This window comes from Polyodon spathula, chromosome 6 (genome assembly GCF_017654505.1).
Source record: "Polyodon spathula isolate WHYD16114869_AA chromosome 6, ASM1765450v1, whole genome shotgun sequence".
Classification (NCBI taxonomy): Eukaryota; Metazoa; Chordata; class Actinopteri; order Acipenseriformes; family Polyodontidae; genus Polyodon; species Polyodon spathula.
Window position 1 is genome coordinate 64,297,617 of NC_054539.1, and position 23,656 is coordinate 64,321,272.

Consider the following 23,656-nt stretch of genomic DNA (forward strand, 5'->3'; position numbering starts at 1 on the left):
TTACTTTGGCCCTTGTGCCTGTTTTGTTTGTTCCTGTTCTTGTTGTGAATGAAATGTCTGCAGCAGCGTTTCACTGACGCTTCTGTCTGAGTCTCTCTTCCTGCCGGTAACATCTTGGGCCGTGACACTATCCTGTCACAATCCATCACCGCTAACAACTGATTTCTGTTCATGAGTTATTATCAGGCAGTGAATAATGGAGGCTGCAACTGCAATACATCTCAATTACACAGTCATGGTTGTAACTCTGATCAATTGTCAATTAGATGTAAATGACTTCAGTCAATAACAAGGCTCAAATTGAACTGGCAAAGCAGAGGTTAAGAATCACAACATCCTCCAAACACTGACCTTTCATAACCCCTTAAACAGTGTGCTTTCTGAGACAGCCTTTACAGTACAGTGGTGAGATCCTACCACACCACTCAGTGAAATTAGTATATGGAGTTCAGGGTGGTAAATCAGTAAACTTTTTGGGAAAGAAAGCTTCAGATGAATGACTTGCACCTTTCCCCAAGGCAGACATACAAGAAATAATTACTTCAAATCATCCAATTACTACTCCAGCTTCCACTGCCATGTTTTCAATACATAAAGCATCAGTTTAATCATTAACAAGCTTCTAATTATCTCTTCCACAAGGTCTTAGTGAAGTGCACTGCATGGATCACTCCAAACAGCCAGACACCAAAGCTATTTCTAAAAGGAAATAAATAAATAAATGAAAATTAGATTAGCTACATTAATGATCAAAGTTGTGTTAAATTATATGAAGGTAGAGCATCGGAGGTTTATTTCAAGGAAGAAAGACCCATATACTACAAATAATCTAGCACAGTATCCAAGAATGCTGTATTATAACCATTGTTCCTGGACAATTAAAAAGAGAATGAATTACAAACCTCATATTCTAAATTTGCAAGGAAAAAAGCTCTCCACCTCACCTGGATATTGCAATGGGATGTCAACTTTAGGACCGATGACATAATGCCCCTCTTCCAAGCTGTGTGCAGTCACGGTGGTCCACTGTCTGCAGGAGTGAATCAGGATCACATCCTGCTCTGTCAAGCCCTCAACATGATCCCCTAGAAGAACAAGAAAACCGTGGATTTCAGTCAGTGACTGAACTGGATGTGCAAGACTGCAGGTATTAAGCACCAAATGCAAAAATAAAATAAAATGACATTGTTACAATCTTTAACTCTAGGCTGAAATTCTTAAATAAATAAAAATAAATAAATAAATAAATAAGTTTTATGGAGAAAAGGGTTGAGAAATGTATCTATAGTTGAAAATAATAGCGTAATTAAATGCAATCAAATTTAAACAAAAACACCTTTTAAAAAAAAAAAAAAAACATTATTTAGCCTTAATGTGGATGGGTTTTTTCTTCTTTTAAAGAAAGGCTACAACACATTTCCGCAGTTTGCAGCCAAGCTTTCTCATAGCAAAAATTAGTTTTGGAGCACCGCCATAGAAAATGTAGTTCAATTCAACAGAGTAAAAGTGAAACAGGACTGGTGTAATGGGGCCCTGTGGTAAATGACCTTCAAATTTATTGACTGTTTTCATTTTAAAGCTCCTTTTATTGCGGTTGATTTTTTACACTGTGTACTTGTGTGTGTGTGTGGGGGGGGGGGCGGTTACAGCTAAAGAACGCACTCACCCTGCACAAAAGACAGTAAAACTGTTTATTTATTATAAAAATAATTGGCCTCAATTCAAAGTAATATTTTCAATGTCGTTATTAGTCTTCTAAATTAATAACATTTTTCCAAGTACAATTGTGCAATTCTTGCAGGTGTAATGGTCTCTATATCTTTAAGGAACAGGCTAGAGAGGATGCTGACCCACACAGCCCTGACTACAAGGTTTCTAACCCTTTTATGCAGGGGCTTCATTAATTTACTCTCTGGCTCCTTGTGACAAAGTGCCCACCCCTGTGTATATTTTCTGTTATATGTTGCATGTTGTGTGTTAATGTTGGTGTATAGTCATTGGTACACGGGATATAAACGGGTCTGTGTAACATGAGTGTTTAAAATGTATATTTGTATTTAGGCACGAGGATTGCACAGCACTTCACGTGCAAGTAAAAAGTAATAATATGTGAGCAAGGGGAATTGCACTTTATTAATTCAAGTGCAGTTGTACCAAGACTCCAATTGAATGATTGATTAGCAGTCGAGTCTTGGTACAGCTGCATAAAAGCAGCATGTTTTCACCCACTCGCGGTTGGGTGTTCGGTGAGTGGAGAACGGGATAGGAGATGGAGGTAAAGAGAATAATAAGAATAAGAATCATCGTAAAATATCTGCTCACCGTGTTTTGTTTAGTCCGTTTTTGTTTGTCTGTTTATTTTGGCGAATGTGCCGTGTCCTTGTGTTTCTGTTTGTTACCACCATTTATTTTCTGTTCTGTTTATTTATTAAATAAAACTATTAAACTCCACCTCTCTGATTATTTTCCTCTTTCTGGTCAGACGCCACCCACACCGGCCGTCTTTGTGACACTCCTCCAGTGGCATTCTGGGGAATGGAGTGTCCCACACTACCTCTCCTCCCCCTACTCTGTCACACATAATCCCCCATGCTGGCAATTCTAAGACCACTTCTCCCCTTCACCTTTAAAATTTAACCACGTTCCCTCAAGTCCCACATTGTCCACTTTCACCCATTGTTGTGGGCGGGTTGATCCATCTTCCGGCACCTCCAGGTAGGGACAGAGAACTGGCGATAGGGGACCCAAATGGTGTGGCAGGGACGACAGGAGCGCAGGACAGTGACAAAGAGGTTGTAATAGTGGGCCGAGGGGAGAGCCCAGGAGCCGGTGCAAGGACGTCTGATCCTCCAGGGGGAACGAATTAAATGGCAGGGGGAACGCCGGTGACATCTGCCGACAGCGTAGTGATGTCTGAGGTTTCAGGGGGAGCGTAGTCAGGGACCAGATAAGGAGCTGTGCCTGATGGTGCAACGACCTGGTCTCTAGGCCCAGATACCCCAGGAGAGTGTCTAGGAGCACGGGGCAAGGGACCGCACCCAGCGGCGATGGATTTGTTCGCAGGGTTGGTGAAGGTGTGATCCTCACCTAACCCCCTTCGCCATAGCCGGCCGGCCACACCACTTCCAACGCCTCAGTTTCTGGCCACCTCCTCTCGCCTCAGGAGCCTGCTGCTCTCCTGTTGTGCAGCAGTTGACTTCACTAATGCTTTTAGCATCTCTCCCCGTTCCATTTTTAAATTTTTTTTAGAGCTGTGCTGAGTCTGTAGGGCCGCTCTCCCACTCTGACACCATATGTGGCAAAGCCCTCGACTTGGGCTCGTTTGCACCCTTTAGAAACGCTTGGCCCAACACAGGAACTTTGGTTTAGCGCAGTTGTGCACTTTTATTAAATACAAAACAAAACAAATAACCAGAAAGCCTATCTCCTTCCAGGAGTGCTAAGTTAAACTCTTCTTCAGTTCTAAACTATATCAGACAGCTAAGCTGTTTCCCGGTCACAAAAAGTCGTTGTTTGTATGCCGTTCGTGTGCCGGGGATTAATTAATTCAACTGGAGGCAGGTGTTCTTCTCTGGCTCCTCCCATGGCATTCGGGAGAATGTAGTGCCCCCACGCCACCCCACTCTTCCACATGTTATACCCTTTTGCGACTTTTGTAAAAGTGTTAGGGGATATTAATAGTATTTTCTGACATTCCCAGTGGCTGTGTAAACTGAGGTCTATCAAAACAGTGGACTTTATTATTTTATACCTCTCTTTGTGGCTCTTTGGAAAGGATCCAACCCCACTCAAGGTCTGGGGCCCCCCATGTTTGGACCCTCACAGAGCAAAAGAATGCACCTACCATTTAAAAAAAAAATCAATCTCTGGTACATTTGGCTGGCTCTCCCTTAAAGCCAAAGTCCACAGTATATAGTGAACCCTGCCTAAAAGAGTCAGAAATGGAGTCAGAATAATACAAATATAATATTCTTTACTGAAACACTTGAGCATTCATCTCTCACCTACATGTATGGTTAGAGTTTATTGCCTAGGCAACACAGAAGAGATTTGCTTAGACCACAGGAAGTCCAAAGCGGTTGTTAATGACGACTGTCTAGGAACAGTACTGCAAATGTTAATTTGTTAAAAATGCAGTAAATAAACCAGTATCAGTTTACCTTATCCTCATGTTTAATTCTAAGCATAACATAATAAAGCACAATTGTATTTTCAACAGCCTGGTGATTTCTCTATCTGTCTGCAAATGAAACTCATTTAAAAAATATCTTCTCCTTAACTACTGCCAACTTTTATATTTATAGGTCCATGAAGAGCTTCATATACTGAAGAGCTTTCAAAAGTACCACTGGTGGTTTGTGAGGCAGAATGGATTTCAGCTACTCACTGAACCACTGCACTTAACGGCTTGGATATCACTCTTGTGATTTTGCTTTTAAAGATGCATATTCTCTAAAGTACATTGGATACAGTAAACAAGATGGTGGTAAACTTTGGCAGTGTTTGTCCCACGGTGGCCCCATGCAAAGCTAGATTCCAGAGCCCATATTCCCTATTCTTCTCAGTAATACTACTCTACTACACCTTGTGTGCAGGGTAGAAGACAGCCCTGCACATAGCTAGTGAGGCAGGGCAAATCCCTGCTTGTAAATACATGTATTGTTTAGGATTTGTTTGAAAACACAGGTGAATGTATCGTGAGATAAGGTATTGTTGCATAGTTAAATGTGTTCTGGCAGAGGAGGTGTTAGCAGCTCGTCTCTGCCAGACAGCTTGTGGGAATGCGTGGTCGGCAGTTAATGATTATTGACAAATTGACTGTCGGCCACGCAAACAGAAAAAAACCCTCATGTAGAACGTGACCAGATTGATTAATTTATTGCTAGTCTGGAGATGGTCACATGTATAAAAACCTGCAGCTTTTGCTGGTCGGGTGGTGATTCAAGGCAGTGAAATGTGAACGAGAGCGGAGGAGAAAGAGAACGTAAAAGTAAAAGAAAACAACTGCTACGCGTGCCGGAAGCACCAGCACAGTACTTGTTTTGGGTGGAGGGATATTACTGTGTTTGTGACCTATTTTTACGCGCAATTTTATTTTGCTCTTTGAGCATTGTTTTGTTTCAAACAATTTGTGCAAGTACCTGTCTGTGTATCTGTAAGCTTCCTGGTTTGGGTACGTCACCATTCTGCCGTCCTGTCACACCATGACTTTCAAATACGTCAACAACACCACCATTAAATGTACTGAATTTTACTAAAGCAATTGCAAAAAAACACTCACAGAGACAGTTAGAAATTAACCTTTAGTACTTTTGCAGCAACAAAGTCTGCAATTTTAGCTGAATAATCCAGTTTTTGGCAAATCTGGTGCACGATCGATATTGCCCTAGTCCAGTCAAATGTTCCTATGACACTGTAGAAAGTTTTTGATTCATTTCGTGTTCTCTCCCCTGATGTTACTGTAACAGGCACAGTCAAAAGCAGAAGCAAGGCAATACTGAGGTTAGGACACAGGTCCAGCAAATTTCCCTAGTGGATGTAGTCGAGCCTCACAGGAGGCGATATATTGTCTGGAAATGCATTTATTTTAATTTGGTTCATTCAAACACAGTTTAGACACCTATACATGTATCCCACAAGTTTGTAACACTTCTTTGTAGTGTGTGGAAATTTGTCTGTTTATGGCTTGTGGCGTACAGATAAAAAGAATGGTATAATGGTTAATAAGTCATTCATTCTGGTGCAGACTTGTGGCGTATACAAGTTTTTTTTTTTTTTTTTTAATAGTAACCAAGTCTCGATAACAGGGGCCACCTTGCTGCCTGGGACCTCATGCAATTGCATGGGTTGCATGGGCCTAAAACTCCCTAGTTTATGCTGCTAGGGGTGGTTCTACAGATGGATTTATTCCATGTCCCATAGAAACAGCCCAGGGAGTAGCTGTGCATGGCTGCCTTTCAAAGACTGTCTCATGGAAATTTTTGCTCTCAGAAAAAAAATCATGGGCAGGGCCCGATCAAAGGACATGGGGGCCTTGAGTTGAGTCATATTTTGGGGTACTCCAGCACTGCACAAAATTTGTTTTCCACCATAGAGGCGGTAAACACATAACAGAGCAAGTGGTCCCAGAGTGGCTCACCTAATAAAAGCGCAGCCGCATGATGGGCATACAGAGTTACATAGCGCAGGTGTGCGTCCTGGCTCTGCGGAGTCACCAGTCTTGGCTGGGGATTCGGATGGAAGCTTCACATTGGCTTTGGCGCTCCTGTGGGTTAGGGAGGCAAAACCGGCAAGGGCTGCTTCTCCTCATCGCGCTACAGTGAACCTTGCTGGTCAGGCACCCAGTGAGCTCAGAGCAGACACCTGAAGGGCTGGCTGTCTTCCAGAAGCCGGTAGCTTTCTGACATCTGCTCTTGAGTTCCTGGGTGTAAAAGGGGGGCTGGTTTGGTCGTGGGATCGAAGGATGCCCACTGAACCTTGAGTTTTCCGAAGCTGTCTGCGGAATTGCTGCAGTCAGAAGAAAAAATAATTGGCCATTCCAAATTGGGGAGGAAATCCAGGGTTCAATAATTGGGCACACTAAATTAAATATAAACAACATATAAATGGAGCAATTACTCTTTATTTAAAATATTATATTGGATTATTGTTGCCGAGCTGCTACTTTTTTTATTTTTCAACCAATTGCAGTTTATAGAACACCAAACTAAATAAGCTGCCAATTTCTATTTATACATACTTGGCAAGCACCACTAAGGCTTGCAAAATATATTGTGTAAATTATAGCAGTTAACAAAAAAAGTATTGCATACCTTTTCCAGATTCTATTTTTTTTAATAAATATAATGTATATTTCATGACAAATGCACGATACACTTATCCTTTCTTAAATGTTGCATGTTGTACAATTTGTCCCAGTTATTTACATCTGCAATTGTAATCTGTTTTAGCAATTTGCAACTGGAGAAGACTCGCTAAAATATTTTAGTAACTAAATATTTTTGTGTCTAACTCTAGTCTCCACACTACAAAAACATAAATTGTTGCACATCTGACAAAGCCTAATCTCTACTAATACAGTTAGGAATTGCTAGCAAAGTTAGGTGACTGTACAAGAGATATCCAAATGACAAACTACTGACTTAAGTACACTAGACACACTTTGCAGCACAGAATATATACAACTTACTTGTGATCTACAACAGATCCATGCTGATGTAATTTTAACAGCCCTGAGATCTAAAAGGGATGGTTTAGCTTGATTAAATATTGTTGTTTAATTTTTTCACCAAGGAAACCCTCTAGGTTTGCCAAGTATGCTCAAGAGTCTTCAAGCTCCCCAGCACAGGCACTTTCATTTCCAGAAACACACAATGTCATCATCCTCTTGAGCAGGCAAGCTGTAAGCCCTGTGAGCAATTTTACTGAATGAAAAGAGTAACATTACTGTATGTCAAACATGCACTCCTGAAGTAGTTACAGTTATACTAATAACTACCCCTAGGCTATGGCGCCAAATATGCTTATTTATACACTATTTATACTGTAGTATGTGGAACAGAGTACCCAACTGTACATAAAATGTTATTTAACCAAGGCATTGTGATAACACTGTAACCTGGTTTATCCATGTCATCAGAACCCTGACATAAAATGGCAGCCTTGTACTGTATGTACAGGAGGGCACACTATTTGATAAATTATGTGACACAGTCTTCTAGTTTTCTCACAAGAATATTCGCAGTATATTTTAATTTCCTTTTTTTTTTCATATGCTGATTTTGCTGGTTAGTTTGTCCTGCTGAAATTGAAAAGACGTTTGTGTTTACTAACTACAGAAAGCATGTGCAGTCTTAAGCTGAGGAAACACAAACCCGCTTTTTCAGGAACAGTGGCTTGAAATCTGCTTCAACAGACCAAGAGGCCTAGTTTGAGGCAGCTTTGCTGTATCAGATCCCAAGATTCCACTGGTGTGCCATGCAGTGGCCCGAAACATAGTCTCCTGAAACCAAGTTCAAAGCCACAAAGTGGTCTCGTGTTCCCTCAACTTTACTTCTTTGTTACACAGCAAGTGCAAATAATTAGGCTGCATCATTAAGTTACAGATATAAATGTGCAATTATAAACCGAACACTTCAGTCAAAAAATATAAAAGAAATATTTTACTTATATTTTGAACCACTTTTAAAACAGTGCTAATTGTTCACTCACTAATCAGTAAGCCTCTTGGGTTCCTTGGTATCATTCATTCATGCTGAGATTCTGTGAGATACTCGGCACACTGGTTTTACTAGGGATTGCTTTAGGTTGATTACAGAAACCCAAGAGCAAGAGTTCATTTCAGTTAAAAGGTACCATGCTCGTGTACATACTTTGACTTTAAGTAAGAAAATTATTAGTTCAATTAAGGGTCTAGTTAAGTAATTGAGAGCTCGGTTGGAATGAAATCCAGCAGACACAGGGGGTCCCCAGGACCGAGTTTGAGAAGCCCTGCCCTTGAGGAATCCCATATTAACATTTATCAGATTACTTTACTTTCACCTTCTCTTCATTGTAACACTTTCTGTCATACCACTATAACACAGCACATAAGGGAGTGCAGGGTGTGAAACGAGAGCAAAGATGATGATGTGTGATGCTGATAAATGATCTTGTAATTGGTATTTAATGGCAGGAGATGAATCAATCAGTGCCTAACAGCAGGGAACATGCATGGACCAGTGTGTATACTCCAGTAAACCACCATTATCTACTGAATCTCTTCAACAGCAGTAACCCTACAATACATAGATAAGTTGTTTGAGAAGACATGGAAGCAACAGTTTGTATATGCCCGATACATATCCATTAAAAAGTATTCAGAAGTTTCCCTACAAGTCAATACAATATGCTCTTTTAAGTTTTAATACTGATCTCAATTTAGTTTGTAAATTGGTTCAAATTGGTTATCAAGCCATTTCCCTCCACATTAGCAAGATTGGGGACATTTTAAACACAGCTACAGGGAGCCTGTCATTTAAACACTTGAGACAGGTATGAGCCAGATGAAGTATCTTCAGTTAAGCAAGCCTGTTCAACTTTGATTGGGTTACGTGCCACCAGTGATGTACTTTGTAATCAGAGAAGGAAACATGAAGTTGTACAAAAAGCTCCAGTTACTGAGCCTGAGAAGAGGTCAAGGAGTAACATATGCCTGCATCTAATCCAAGACAGGAAGACGGACACTATATTACAAATTGTAGAATTTTAAGGCACATAGTTATTCACTCATATACTGATCGGATAGTCTTAAAACTCTTAAAGCACAATTTAAAAAGAAAGCCAGAACAACTTGTACGTTATGCTGGAAAAGGTTTTTTTCTTTTTTTACCATGTTACAATAAGCCCTACATTTGTTACTGTCTTCGGGAGAGGGTTATCACTCAGCTATACTTGAATGTAGAGATGATCCGTCACCTAGGTTTAGATGCCACATCAATCAGTGTCAGCTACACCCACAAGCCAAACAATTTCAAAGTGGGAAAACTTGGTGTATGCTGCTATCAATACCCCAGAAACATATTTCTATCCAAAGACTGTAATAACCCAAGATTGTTGGCATAGTGTCTTTGGCTTCACAGTATAGAATAGTTTAATAAAAGCAAGAGCAACTATTAAAATCTGTTTCAGACACTGTATAGCAGTAGTGTTTGAATGTCTACTGGATACATGCAGTTTATTAGAGTTTTCACAAGATAGCACCAGCTGTCAAGTGCAACCCTATTCATACAGAATTACTGTAACACTGAACCACTGGACACTTGCCAATTCAAACTGGCCCCAAGATAGAGAAAATGTTGGCTGCTGAACAGCAGACACATCAGGCTAGATGTCAGCTCATCTCAGCAATTTAGAAACAAATCTGTACGATTAAATTTTCACTGCAGTATTCTATATACAGTGCATTTCGTTTATAAGAATTAAATCCGTCCCAGGTGTTTTGATTCTTATAAACGGTTGATTCTTAAAAGCCGACCGATTTTGATTCTGCACCATAGTAATCATTTTAGTATGAATGATAAGAGCTTGTTCTCTGGCTGCAGTGTAACGGGTTGACCACTAAATGTCACAAGTTCCCGCATTTATGCACGACCACGAAAAATCAACAGCTGCTTTTCCTTAACCAATAATGTATAATAGTCAATTGGTTAAACTGCTTGATCAAGTTAATGGCACCTCGATAGAAATGGCTTAGCCGATAGCTTTGAATTTACACTGCCCTCGGCCACTCTGTCACATTACAATTAGCAAAATCTTGACATCAGCAGTTTAAATACAGTATACAGATGTCAATGGTGCTCAGTCACTGAGGACAATACATCAAAACAAGTCCTCGTGGGTAAGCAGCTAGTTATATGATCACGATTATGTGTACTCAAGGCTGCAGAATCCTATTTTACTACAGTATACTTGAGAAGCGATCGTCTCATGAGGGTGCCTACTTAAACTACCATGCGTTATTAGGTGTAATGGCCTTTGAATTAAAATGACATTACAGTACAGTATTTTACTGTCACGACTACCACTACATTTAAGCATCTATGGCTTGCTTATTTTCTGTTGTGATGCAAATCTCACAGCTTTTCATTAAGCGGAGATGCAAAGCTCTGCGATTCGCCACCGATCCCCCCTCCCCCTCCTCCGCACAAATTTGAAACAAATTTTCACTAACAGAGAACACAAAAAAACATACCTGCACAACGCTGTGGCACAGTCACATCTGATTACAAACAATGCACTTTCCACATCATTGCTCTATCCATGCTGCGTATGTGCCTAATGACGCAAGATGTGATCAAGTTCAAATTCAAAAACAGCTTTATTGGCTGTACACGTCATTGCACTTGATCAAGTACCGAATTATATGTAGTCATTTTGCCCCGAAATTATTCTTGTAAACGGATTGCTTGATGCTTACGAGCGGAGTATTTTACATTGGTTAGTATAGGAATGATTTTGTCCCAGTGGTTTTGATCCCTATATGCAGTTGGTTCTTATAAACAGAGTGCTCTGTATCACAAGTCACACAGTTCAGCTTTTCAGAATATTTGAATATTTTTAACAAATGTTTAGTTAATTTGGATTATTTAATCCAGTACCAGTACCAAAAATAAAAAGCTATAAACCTAACTCAAAAAACATCCCACACCTACACTGCTGAAATGATATGAAACTAAAAAATGAAATGTGTTATAGTTCTATGCCAAATACTATGGCTTAGTGCTACAATATTACAAATTATCATTCACGGACAGCCAACACAAATTAAATACAATTCCTCAAATCATAATGCATTTCAAGCCATGTTGTAAAAGGCAATTTGGAATTTCACCCTGCAAAACCAGTTATGTTTAACCATTTGGAAGTTTAATTTAAAACTGAATGCAGACTTTCTTCTTCGTTCGTCTAGAAACCAGCTCCCCAACCAAAACATGTTTATTACTTTTTTTTTTTTTGTTTTATTATGAAGGATGACCAACATAACAAATTTATATAGGGTCCATTACCAAAACAGAAGGTCACTATGTGTTATTAAGAAATCTGTTTTATCCCTTTAAATCACACAAATCACACTACACATTATAACACAGTTGTACAGTATACAGTACTGGCAGGATAACTGGGTTTATTGATCGGACTTCATCTATTAACTTGCAATTGTTCTGTCAGATTGGTAACATTGGCTATCTTTACAAAAAAAAAAAAAAAGAGGTACATTAGCTTGCTATGATAGCAGTGCTATTACTCCTGAAACAAATCCTCTTCACCCTGTCCTTTTTATTTGACATGGATTTACTGCACCAGTGGGTGTCATTTTAAGGTCATTAAGGAGGGGCTATGCTAATATCTTGGATGCCACGCATCATAACAACTGTACTGCAATACGTTACGTTAAAAAAAAAAGTATTTCAAACGACTTTGTAAGATTTTAGAATGACATTACAGAATCATTTGAATTGTTCTCTACCTAATCGTTGTCATTCAGGTTTATAGAAAATGTCATTTGGTGTTCTACTGGTCATCCTTGCATTTATTTTCCAAGGATGGTTAGCCTAAATGTCTTCCTTAGACCATCATAGAACAAGAGATTTCTTAATGTGCATGCTAAAGTTGAGCCAATAGGCTACCACTGCTACTAATTCCATTTCATTTTTTTAGCAGTGTACTATTAACATGTGTTTTGTTTTTTGACTACCATTCCTCACTCAGCAATACGACCATCACTGTCGATAGCTTCAATGTAATACGAACTATAATACTTTTGTATTAAAATACTTCCCATCAAAGCGATCTACGGTCTCAGAAACCGCAAGCAAAGGCTTTATTGACTACATGGAGAGTTTGTCTTACTTCTGATATGTCAGTGGTTAATATAAGTCACTGGAGGTGTGTATATTGACTACATAACATATGTAATTATTATTTATAAATAAATGTGTAAACAGGTTCATTGTTTTGTGGTTACAGAGAGAAGTCTATTGTGAAATTCCTGACAATGGAATATATCTCTCTGCCCTTTCCCTGGTGGCCTTTTTTTTTATACCGAGTTTTGATATTTATATCTGGATTACAGTAGAAAGGAAGTGTATTTCTGTCTCAGTAATTTCATGATTCTTCAGTTTGTCCCTAGAATTGTAGGTATTTTGACCCATGTAACAATGATGTCAAAATGAACCAGAATCGCACTAGTCTACCCCTTTCCAGGAGTTCCAGACTTGGAATCTAGAAAAGTGTAGAGCAATGATGGTATGATGACATGAAAATTCTAGATATGGCATGTTGTAGTGCTAAAACTAATTGTAAACATATGTTAGAGGTTTAATATGTTCTATATTGCACTTGTGTTTTGTTCAGTCCTTTCCTTTGACAAGTTGCCAAATAAATAAATATAGTTTCAAGTAAAATGGAGTTTATTATTTTATTATTATTTATTTCAATCCTGCCCTGTACTTCTGTTTTGTTAACAGAATAAAATCTATCTTAATGTTATAAAATGAGAAAAACAACTTGTGTCCGATACATTTACTCTGCCAACTCAGTTCTGTTCCTGCTTATTAAGAAATAGTGCAATAGTCTGGATGTTTCTGTGAGATATGACTAAATTACGTGTTTCAGCTTATTCTGGAAACAGACAAAGAGCAAGGTATAATGTGTAGCCACACAAATTATACAGTTAAATTGAAATAAAATGAGGTCCTTCATACACGCACTGTTTGACCACATCCAGTTTGACCTGCAGCCTCAATATATTCTGTAGACAGAATTCAGATCCCTAACGAATATTTGTCAAATGCACATGCTATCTCAGGGGTAGTTTTAGGCAGATATGTTAAAGGCAGTTTTGTTTCTCGAAAGCAGATCATACAAAAAACATACAGACATATTCAAAACAGCATCAGATATGCGGCAACACCCAATATTTTCGAAAACTTGCATTAAAATCCAGCACTAACTGTCAAGCAAAGAGAGACGCTGACAGAATGCATCCTTAATGTTATTTTTAGAGTGACCTCAATATAGAAATCACACCTTGTTCAGGTTTGCTCAGAGACCGCCAAATGTTTGAGTGACTTTGTCAAACATGCCAAATATCCCTGAGTTCTGAAACAGTAATATATGATGATTAAGTAAGGGATGAGCAACTCCAAACTGCTTTCTAAAATAGTCTCAACTCACATTCTCTTTGATTGCATACCTGGGCAGCATGCATCACTGCAGACTTTTTCAGCAACGTTTGTTCTTATAGTTAGGTGGCAACCCACAATGCTGACTTCTGACAACCTGCAATTACTACTTGGTGCTGCTGTGCTAAGCAGCCAGAGAAACTAGCTAGTTGTTGCCAATTGCTAGTATATAACTGTCTACAGGCATTATATAATATAAGACAAACAATCTTCTTTTTTTTTTCTCCTCCTGCAAATGTTTCAGTGATTTAGGTCATTCAAAATATTGGAGACATAACATGAAGTACACACACTTGTTTTCTCTTTTGTTTTGTAATTAAAAGATATTATAAACCTCATGGATCATCTGTTCCAATCAGATTCTGAGTAGAGCTGTCATTAGCCCACAGGCAGATGCCTAAAAGCAAACAGACTTAGGAATCTTAAGACTCACTTTAAACAGCAACTCAACTTACAAGCAGTCAAAAGCGATCCAGGCCAAAATACAACCCATTTAAAAAAATATATTTTCATAAAAATGGTCTTTCTAAAAAGTGTAGTATTTCTTTAAATCAACTGAAAAAAGTGACAGGAAACTAGGTGACTCACACCCCGTTCACACTTGTGGTTTAGGCTGGCCCAGAGCCGCCTTATCTCATGTGTGAATGCTCGAAAAATGAGAAGGCAGCCCTGGGCAAGGTGAAATTTAGACCAGCTTTTTGATGCGGCCTAAAGTACCAATGCTGCCTCAGGGCCGGCCCATCTGCCTGTGTGAACCCAACGCAGGCCCTGGGCTGGCCTTAACGTGTCAGTGCGGTGACGTAGCTCAAATAACTCCCTTACTATGTTGAGCGTAGTGGATCAAACAATGTCAGTTTTAAGGGGTAACAGCTGGGACGATGCAGAAATGAACCCTTAGCAGTCAATTTATTCAGCGCTTGTCAGGCGCGTCAGGTCCAATTTATTTTCACACACGCTGTTTTAAATTCTTTTTTTTCCCCCCCAGAGTAAAACAGGTTTAAAATGTATTGAAAATCGCAAAAGGACAATCCTGCATCTCCAGCCAAGCCCCACCCCTTGTTCGCTGTATTTTTCACATACCTCTTTATAGACGTAGATACTCTCCCAATCACTCGTTTTATCAACTCCTCAATAATGCGATCCAAGTCATTATTTTAGTAGTATAACATCTCAAAAAGCTCTGCAAATGGCCGTGACATTCTTTGAGCTCTGGATGCAGAAGCAGCTATCTCCTTTATGTCTGTGTTACCTCTGGTGAAAACCTGCAAGTTTGTCCGAGAACTCTCGGAAATATTGAGCAGCAGGCCAGAAATAAACCCACCACGGATCTTGGATTTTATGGAACCTACGGCGATCTCCAGCCCGGAAAATAGCAATGGAGAATGCACTGAATACACCGACACTTTTGACGGTGATGATGCTGGGTCAGTCATGAATGGTAAGTATTTCTTCATCATAAAGCTTTCATTAAAACAATAAAACTTGCGCTCTCTCGCTCTGTGTGTGTGCGTGTGTGTGTGTGTGTGTGTGTGTGTGTGTGTGTGTGTGTGTGTGTATGTGTATATATATATATATATATAGCCAAGTACAAGGTTGTCCTGGAAGAAAACTTGCTTCCTTCTGCTCTGACAATGTTCCCCTACTCTGAGGAATGGTTTTTCCAGCAGGACAATGCTCCATGCCACACAGCCAGGTCAATCAAGGTATGGATGGAGGACCACCAGATCAATGACCCTGTCATGGCCAACCCAATCTCTAGACCTGAAACCCATTGAATACCTCTGGAATGTGATGAAGAGGAAGACGGATGGTCACAAGTCATCAAACAAAGCTGAGCTGGTTGAATTTTTGCGCCAGGAGTGGCATAAAGTCACCCAAAGTCAATGTGAAAGACTGGTGGAGAGCATGCCAAGACGCATGAAAGCTGTGCTTGAAAATCAGGGTTATTCCACCAAATATTGATTTCTGAACTCTTCCTAAGTTAAAACATTAGTACTTATTCGAGGTCTGACAACACTGCATCTTTTTTGTTATTTTGACCAGTTGTCATTTTCTGCAAATAAATGCTCTAAATGACAATATCTTTATTTGGAATTTGGGAGAAATGTTGTCAGTAGTTTATAGAATAAAACAAAAATGTTCATTTTACCCAAACACATACCTATAAATAGTACAACCAGAGAAACTGCTAATTTTGCAGTGGTCTCTTAATTTTTTCCAGAGCTATATATATATATATATATATATATATATATATATATATATATATATATATATATATATATATATATATATATATATATATAATGTGTGTGTGTGTGTGTGAAAATATAAAGATCTAAAAATAACAGACCAAGATCAGTTATTTCACTGCACTGTTAATTGAACAGCTCTTGGAAAGTTGTTAAAAAAATAAAATAAATAAATGTGTTATTTGTTTTTGTGTAGCACCAATTTTAAAACCTGCTTAATGAATTCCAACAATGCTTCAGAAAGATCTGTGAACAAGCATTACATGATAAAACTGTAAAAATAACTGTTTGCACAGATTTAAAATATTCAAGTACTTAATGAACTAACCCAGCATCAGCTATTAGCAGGCTTCAATATAGTCTGTAAGTTTAATTTATGCAGGGTGTGGCAAGGTGCCAGCCCCTTTTATCATTTATGTATTATTATTTAAGTTGTATTATTATCATCCTTATTATTATCTATATTGTGTTTGTGTGTGGACGGATGGAACCCGTCCGACGTTGCTATTTCTTTTTGAGACCCGCGAAAAGCTAGTCTCGTAAAGTGTAGCTGTCATGGATGTGGATGAATCCCAATTTTAAATAACTCGTGGGAATGTAGCTGGAGCCTTAATAAGGTCATTATTCACTGGGTAAGGCCCCAGCCACAGTATAAAAGACCCACTCCAGGCTCAGAGTGGGAGAAGAGTTTAAGACAGTCAAGGAGAATACGAGCGAATGATACCGACCAGTGAACAAGGTACTTGTTAAATAATAAGGGGGGGCGGGCATCTTGCCACAGGGGGAAATGTAAAAGCTCAAAATAAATAAACCAGGTTAATTTAAGAGCTCTGACATGCCAGTTGTTTCTTGTTAGTTCTGTAACCTTGGTAGTTTGATATTAGCTTTAAAATAATTGTGCAAACTTTCTAAAAGATGGTAAGTGCTTGTGAATATAGCCCAGTATATCAAAGTGCAGGCTTCATCCACAATATGACCAAAGCTTAAAGCAGTATGTCTGTGAAGCATTTCATATTAACATTCCCACTAATATAGCATATAAGAACATAAGAACATAAGAAAGTTTACAAACGAGAGGAGGCCATTCGGCCCATCTTGCTCGTTTGGTTGTTAGTAGCTTATTGATCCCAAAATCTCATCAAGCAGCTTCTTGAAGGATCCCAGGGTGTCAGCTTCAACAACATTACTGGGGAGTTGATTCCAGACCCTCACAATTCTCTGTGTAAAAAAGTGTCTCCTATTTTCTGTTCTGAATGCCCCTTTTTCTAAACTCCATTTGTGACCCCTGGTCCTTGTTTCTTTTTTCAGGCTGAAAAAGTCCCTTGCGTCGACACTGTCAATACCTTTTAGAATTTTGAATGCTTGAATTAGGTCGCCACGTAGTCTTCTTTGTTCAAGACTGAACAGATTCAATTCTTTTAGCCTGTCTGCATATGACATGCCTTTTAAGCCCGGAATAATTCTGGTCGCTCTTCTTTGCACTCTTTCTAGAGCAGCAATATCTTTTTTATAGCGAGGTGACCAGAACTGCACACAATATTCAAGATGAGGTCTTACAAGTGCATTGTACAGTTTTAACATTACTTCCCTTGATTTAAATTCAACACTTTTCACAATGTATCCGAGTATCTTGTTAGCCTTTTTTATAGCTTCCCCACATTGCCTAGATGAAGACATTTCTGAGTCAACAAAAACTCCTAGGTCTTTTTCATAGATTCCTTCTCCAATTTCAATATCTCCCATATGATATTTATAATGTACATTTTTATTTCCTGCGTGCAGTACCTTACACTTTTCTCTATTAAATGTCATTTGCCATGTGTCTGCCCAGTTCTGAATCTTGTCTAGATCATTTTGAATGACCTTTGCTGCTGCAACAGTGTTTGCCACTCCTCCTACTTTTGTGTCGTCTGCAAATTTAACAAGTTTGCTTACTATACCAGAATCTAAATCATTAATGTAGATTAGGAATAGCAGAGGACCTAATACTGATCCCTGTGGTACACCGCTGGTTACCACACTCCATTCTGAGGTTTTTCCTCTAATCAGTACTTTCTGTTTTCTACATGTTAACCACTCCCTAATCCATGTACATGTGTTTCCTTGAATCCCAACTGCGTTCAGTTTGAGAATTAATCTTTTGTGCGGGACTTTGTCAAAAGCTTTCTGGAAATCTAAATAAACCATGTCATATGCTTTGCAATTATCCATTATCGATGTTGCATCCTCAAAAAAATCAAGCAAGTTAGTTAGGCACGATCTCCCTTTCCTAAAACCATGTTGACTGTCTCCCAGTACCCTGTTACCATATAGGTAATTTTCCATTTTGGATCTTATTATAGTTTCCATAAGTTTGCATATAATAGAAGTCAGGCTTACTGGTCTGTAGTTACCTGGTTCAGTTTTGTTTCCCTTTTTGTGGATCGGTATTACGTTTGCAATTTTCCAGTCTGTCGGTACCACCCCTGTGTCAAGAGACTGCTGCATGATCTTGGTTAGCGGTTTGTAAATTACTTCTTTCATTTCTTTGAGTACTACTGGGAGGATCTCATCCGGCCCAGGGGATTTGTTTATTTTAAGAGCTCCTAGTCCCTTTAACACTTCTGCCTCAGTTATGCTAAAGTTATTTATATCTGAAACAATAGAAAACAGCTGTCTATCAGCTGTAAATGTGTGTTCATTGATAGGGCCAGAGTTTATAACCACATAAATCAGGGTTTTTTGTCTATTAGCTGCCACTACCAAGTTCACACTTCACAGAAAAGTGGGGAGGTGCTTCAGCTCAAAGAGGATTAATACTGCTGCAGTGTAGCTGTGGCAGCGTGCTTCTGGAACATGTTCTCTGACATTGTAACAACACATCACAGGACTGCGCAGCACAGTTAAACCCACATAAAACAGATTATATGTTCATTTTATTTTTGTCTCACCTGAACAGTATTCTATCAGAAGTTTAATAGTTATAGATTATTCATAAGAACATAAGAAAGTTTACAAACGAGAGGAGGCCATTAAGCCCATCTTGCTTGTTTGGTTGTTAGTAGCTTACTTATCCCAGAATCTAATTCTAGCCAATAAGGTCATCATTTGCATTAAAATGCTATTCCTGACAGTTAATAAAATGACTAAAACTGAATATGAAATAAACTAAATCGGAAAGAATATTTTGTTTTGTTTTGTAAGAACCTGTTTTGGGTGCCACTTTAGAGCCCACTGTTTCAGTTTCCCCTGCATAAAAAAAAACAGCTAAATGCTTATTGTATAAAATAATGAGTTTAACTGCACTAAATATAAACTCTCCAGCCATATTATTGTAACCCAACACTTATAAAGACAGTACATTATAGGATGTGTACTAGTATTTATACTTGTAAATGAATGAAGCAAAGGAATAAACTGTCATCGAATCAGTCCTGCCAGATTAGCACATGGTATTGCAACATATACTATAACTATACTGTTCTGAGAAGTAAGCTGCTGTGTTCCCATACATAAAATCTAAATAATCATTCACCAATAAGCACATACTGGTATCCAATAAATCTACACTGGGTGTTGTTATGCTTTACAGTGCCTACAGTATTCACCCCCTTGCACGTTTTCACAGTTTGTTGTGTTACAACCTGAAATCTTGATGCATTTAAATTGGATTTTTTTCCCTTTGATTTACATAACCTACTCAACACTTTGAAAAGGCAAGAGATTTTTTTTATTGTGAAACAACAGTTAATGAAAAAAAAAAACTGAAATGTCTTAGTTAGACAAGTATTCACCCCCCCTGAGTCAATCAATACTTGGTAGAACCACCTTTGGCAGCAATTACAGCTGTGAGTGGACATCTGGATCATGCAATATTCGCCCACTCTTCTTGGCAAAATTGTTCAAGCTCTGTCAAGTTGGATGGGGATCGTTGGTGGACAGCAATCTTCAAGTCTTGCCACAGATTCTCAATCGGATTCAAGTCTGGGCACAGTCACACAGTTGTAGTCAAAAGTTTACATACCCCAGTGGAAATTTATCATTTCTAGAAATTTCTTGAAAACAAAAAATTTTAGGAAAAATCTTTTTTAGCAAAAGTTTTGCTTTTGAAAAAGTAACAAGAAAAAGATGTCTACAGTTTTTTATTTCAACATTTTTTTGTTTTTTTGCAAAACTCAAAAAATGCTAATTCAAAAGTATTCATGCCCTTCAATGCTATGATCTTGTTGTCAACAAGGCGCTAGACATTTCAATATGATAATGCAGAACCTAAGTCTAGAAAAGTCTAGCAAATGCTGGATTGTAGGTGAACATTCTTAGAGAGTATTTTAGGCATAGGGTGACTGCTGTCATTACCAATACATCAATATGGGGAAAAAGTAAAGAGCTACCTGAAGACCTTAGGCAGAAAATGATTTATTGTCAAAAAGCTGGAGAAGGATACAAGAAGATTTCCAAGCATTTGACTATCCCAATTTCAACTATTGCTTCTATTATCAAGAAGTACAAGACTCGTGGTACTGTCACAACGATCCCTCAGTCTGGAAGAAAGAAGGTTCTTTCACCAAGGACAAGTGGAAGAATTGTGAGGAAGGTTAATAACAATCTGAGATTGACTGCCAAAGATATTCAAAGTGAACTGGCTGTAAGTGGGACTGGGGTTTCCATTTCAATGTTAGGTTGAGTATTGCATGGTGAAGGTCTCAATGGTCGCAGGTCAAGGAAAAAAAAAAACACTCTTAGGAAAACGTCACAAGGACAATCATTTAAAGCTTGCAAAATGGCATTTGAATGATGGATACGAGTTCTAGTCAAAGGTTTTGTGGAATGATGAAACAAAAATCGAGCTACTTGGTCACACTGATAGTCGTTACGTTTGGAGAAAGTCTGGTGAGGTGTACAAAGAAAAGAACGCCATACCTACTGACGAGGTGGTAATATCCTTCTATGGGAAAGTTTTTCCTCTAATGACACAGGAAATTTAGTTCCAATACATGGTAAAATGGATTCCATAGCATACCAAAAGACATTGGCCAATCATTTGAAACCCTTCGCTACAAAACTTGGTTTAAAGGGCAACTGGACATTCCAACACAACAACCCAAAGCACAATCTACTTCAGAATGGTTAAAGAAGAATAAAATGAAGGTTCTGGAATGGCCTAGTCAAAGTCTCGATCAAAATCCAGTTGAGAATCTTTGGTATGAGATGAAGAAGGCTGAGCACAAGAGAAGTCCTCGGAATTTAAATGAACTGGAACAATTTTTCATTGAAGAGTGGTCAAAACTCACTAAAGAATCATGCCAAAAGCTCATTGACAAATATCATAATCATTTAAAAGAGGTTGTTATTGCTAAATATGCCTCAACTAGCTATTAATTTAATTGTCCCCTATGTATACTTTTGAATTAGCATTTTTGGAGTTTTGCAAAAAAAAAAAAAAAAAAAAACCATTGGTGAAATACATTATTGTAGACATCTACTTCTTGTAACTTTTTTTTCCTCATGCACAAAAGCAACACCTTTAATTTTTTTTTTTTTCCTACAACTATTTGTTTTCGAAAACTTTCTAGAAATTAGAAATTTCCACTGGGGTATGTAAACTTTCGACTACAACTGTGTGTATATATATATATATATATATACACACACACACACACACACACACACTCATAATGTGTTATCTTTTCAGTCTAATAACACTTGTTTAAAACTTGGATGTAGCTCTGCCTGCTCTATTAGTATGCAGGACACTCAGTTGCTGATTACAGAATTTACATATGAATAGCTTTGGATTGGTTCTCAAATAAAATAACAAGACACTTCGTCACCTTTCTTTGCCAACTCTGAAATAATCTAGAATATGTGATTTGTTTGAAAATGCGAAATATAAAACGTGATTTTAAATAATAATAATAATAATAATAATAATAATAATAATAATAATATAATAATAATAATAATACTTAAGGCAAAGGATTATTTGAAATTAACTGATTTTGGATGCTAGCGTAAATGTTGATACTGTTACTCCCATGCTCCACCTTGTCAACAGCATAGCCTATATGCTACCTATGATCGCTTATAAAATTACTGTACATGCTTTGAAAGAAACATGACAGTGCAGACACCAGCAGAACCCAATGAAACGCAGACCGGGAGCAATGTTTACCAAAACTAGGGGAAGATGTACCTTCATGAAAAGTCAACTTTGTTTTGTCCTCTTTTCTTACCTTGGCTGAGCCGCACCAGAGTTGGCAGTCTGAATTTACTGACTATTAAATCCAAAGGCAGGGACACCGCGCTCCATTTGATCTCGGATATGCTGGCCGAAAACTTGTCCATTTTTCCAACATCATAACCGGCACGGGATGCGGGAGTTCAAATATTCGTAGAGAGTCATCAACATCATCAGAGCTGCTCTGATTCTCTTCTGAGGATTTCCTTCTACATTAATCGCCATGTTGAGAAAAATGAATGGGGCTTCACTTGAGGCAGCGTTTTAATAGCACCTCCTCCCTGAGATTGTCAACGCTATTCACAACACCACCCTCTGCTGCAGACTGCAAAGCAGTATCCCCGCGATTCTCGCTATGCTGGCCTCTTATGTTTAATTTGTAAGCATGATGTTTAGATCGAAGCTGTCTGCTACAAGTATCTGTTGGTATGTTGGGTTCATTAAAAAAAAAAAAAATCCAGCAAAACGTTATTTGTTTTAACAGTTAATGGTCATGCTGGACAGAGCTGGTAGTTTTCTTTGTTTGCAACTGGTCAGCCTGGTTTAGGACGTTGTAATGCTGGTTGATGAATACAAAAATGCAACTCCTTTAAAATTCTAGTCACTAACACCATTAGAATCAAGTTACAAATCGGAACATGTGTACACAATTACCAGCCAACCTGTTGATCAGACACAAGTCATTATATCCCTGATTCAAAATAAATCAAATGATGCTGAAAAACTATATATATATATATATATATATATATATATATATATATATATATATATATATATATATATATATATATATATATATATATAATATTTCAGTTTCAGCAAAAATAAACCCTTTTTAGGCTGGACTTTCAGTCCTGTCTTCAATTTAAATATCCTGAAAAAATGTCGAAGTCTTGGTGCTTTATTGCAGACTGGCCTAATTTAATTATTGTCTCTATTTGTCTTTGCAGCCCATGTTAATCTTTGAATGTATTAGGCTTGCTTGACGAGTGTACAGACGAAGAGAGAGCACACTGACAAGTTACCAAAGTAATCTCTTCTGACATGGCTCCAGGATCTTCTCAAAGGAACAAAGAAAGGCAGCTGCATTTCTTTTGTTACATTGCTTCGCTTTTTCTTGCATACTTATGCCCCCTCCTCAATATTCATAGGATGCCATTTACTAAACATAAACAGCAGCCTATTTAATAACCAGCTGTTATATTAATATACCATTAACATGACAGATCTACTGACAGCAATCTGTGTAGTGTAAGCCCTAGAAAAGTATTAAAAAAAAACAAACTGCATTGCTTAGTGATGGATGATTTCAGTACAATAACCAGGGGACTTGTGACCTTTGGAACTACATTACAAACATAACCAAAATGTAGGTGTGGTTAAAATATGTGAAACACCCACAAATGGGAATCTGAACTGAAATTAATTTAGGTAGGGAAGTCCAAGATTGTCTCTTTGGT

At 38.3% G+C, this 23,656-nt stretch overlaps 1 protein-coding gene across 1 annotated transcript in view; it reads right to left on the reverse strand.

The window, feature by feature from the left end:
- Positions 1-22,645, reverse strand: part of LOC121317463 (GRB2-associated and regulator of MAPK protein 2-like) — a 50,320-nt gene extending 27,675 nt beyond the window's left edge. Inside the window, exons 1-2 of the mRNA XM_041253417.1 lie at positions 22,189-22,645; positions 945-1,085 (exon numbers count right to left, since the gene is read on the reverse strand). Of these exons, the coding sequence (XP_041109351.1) occupies positions 945-1,085; positions 22,189-22,300 (253 nt within the window). The 5' untranslated portion in view covers positions 22,301-22,645. The remainder of the gene's footprint in view (positions 1-944; positions 1,086-22,188) is intronic.
- Between the last annotated feature and the right edge of the window lie 1,011 nt (positions 22,646-23,656).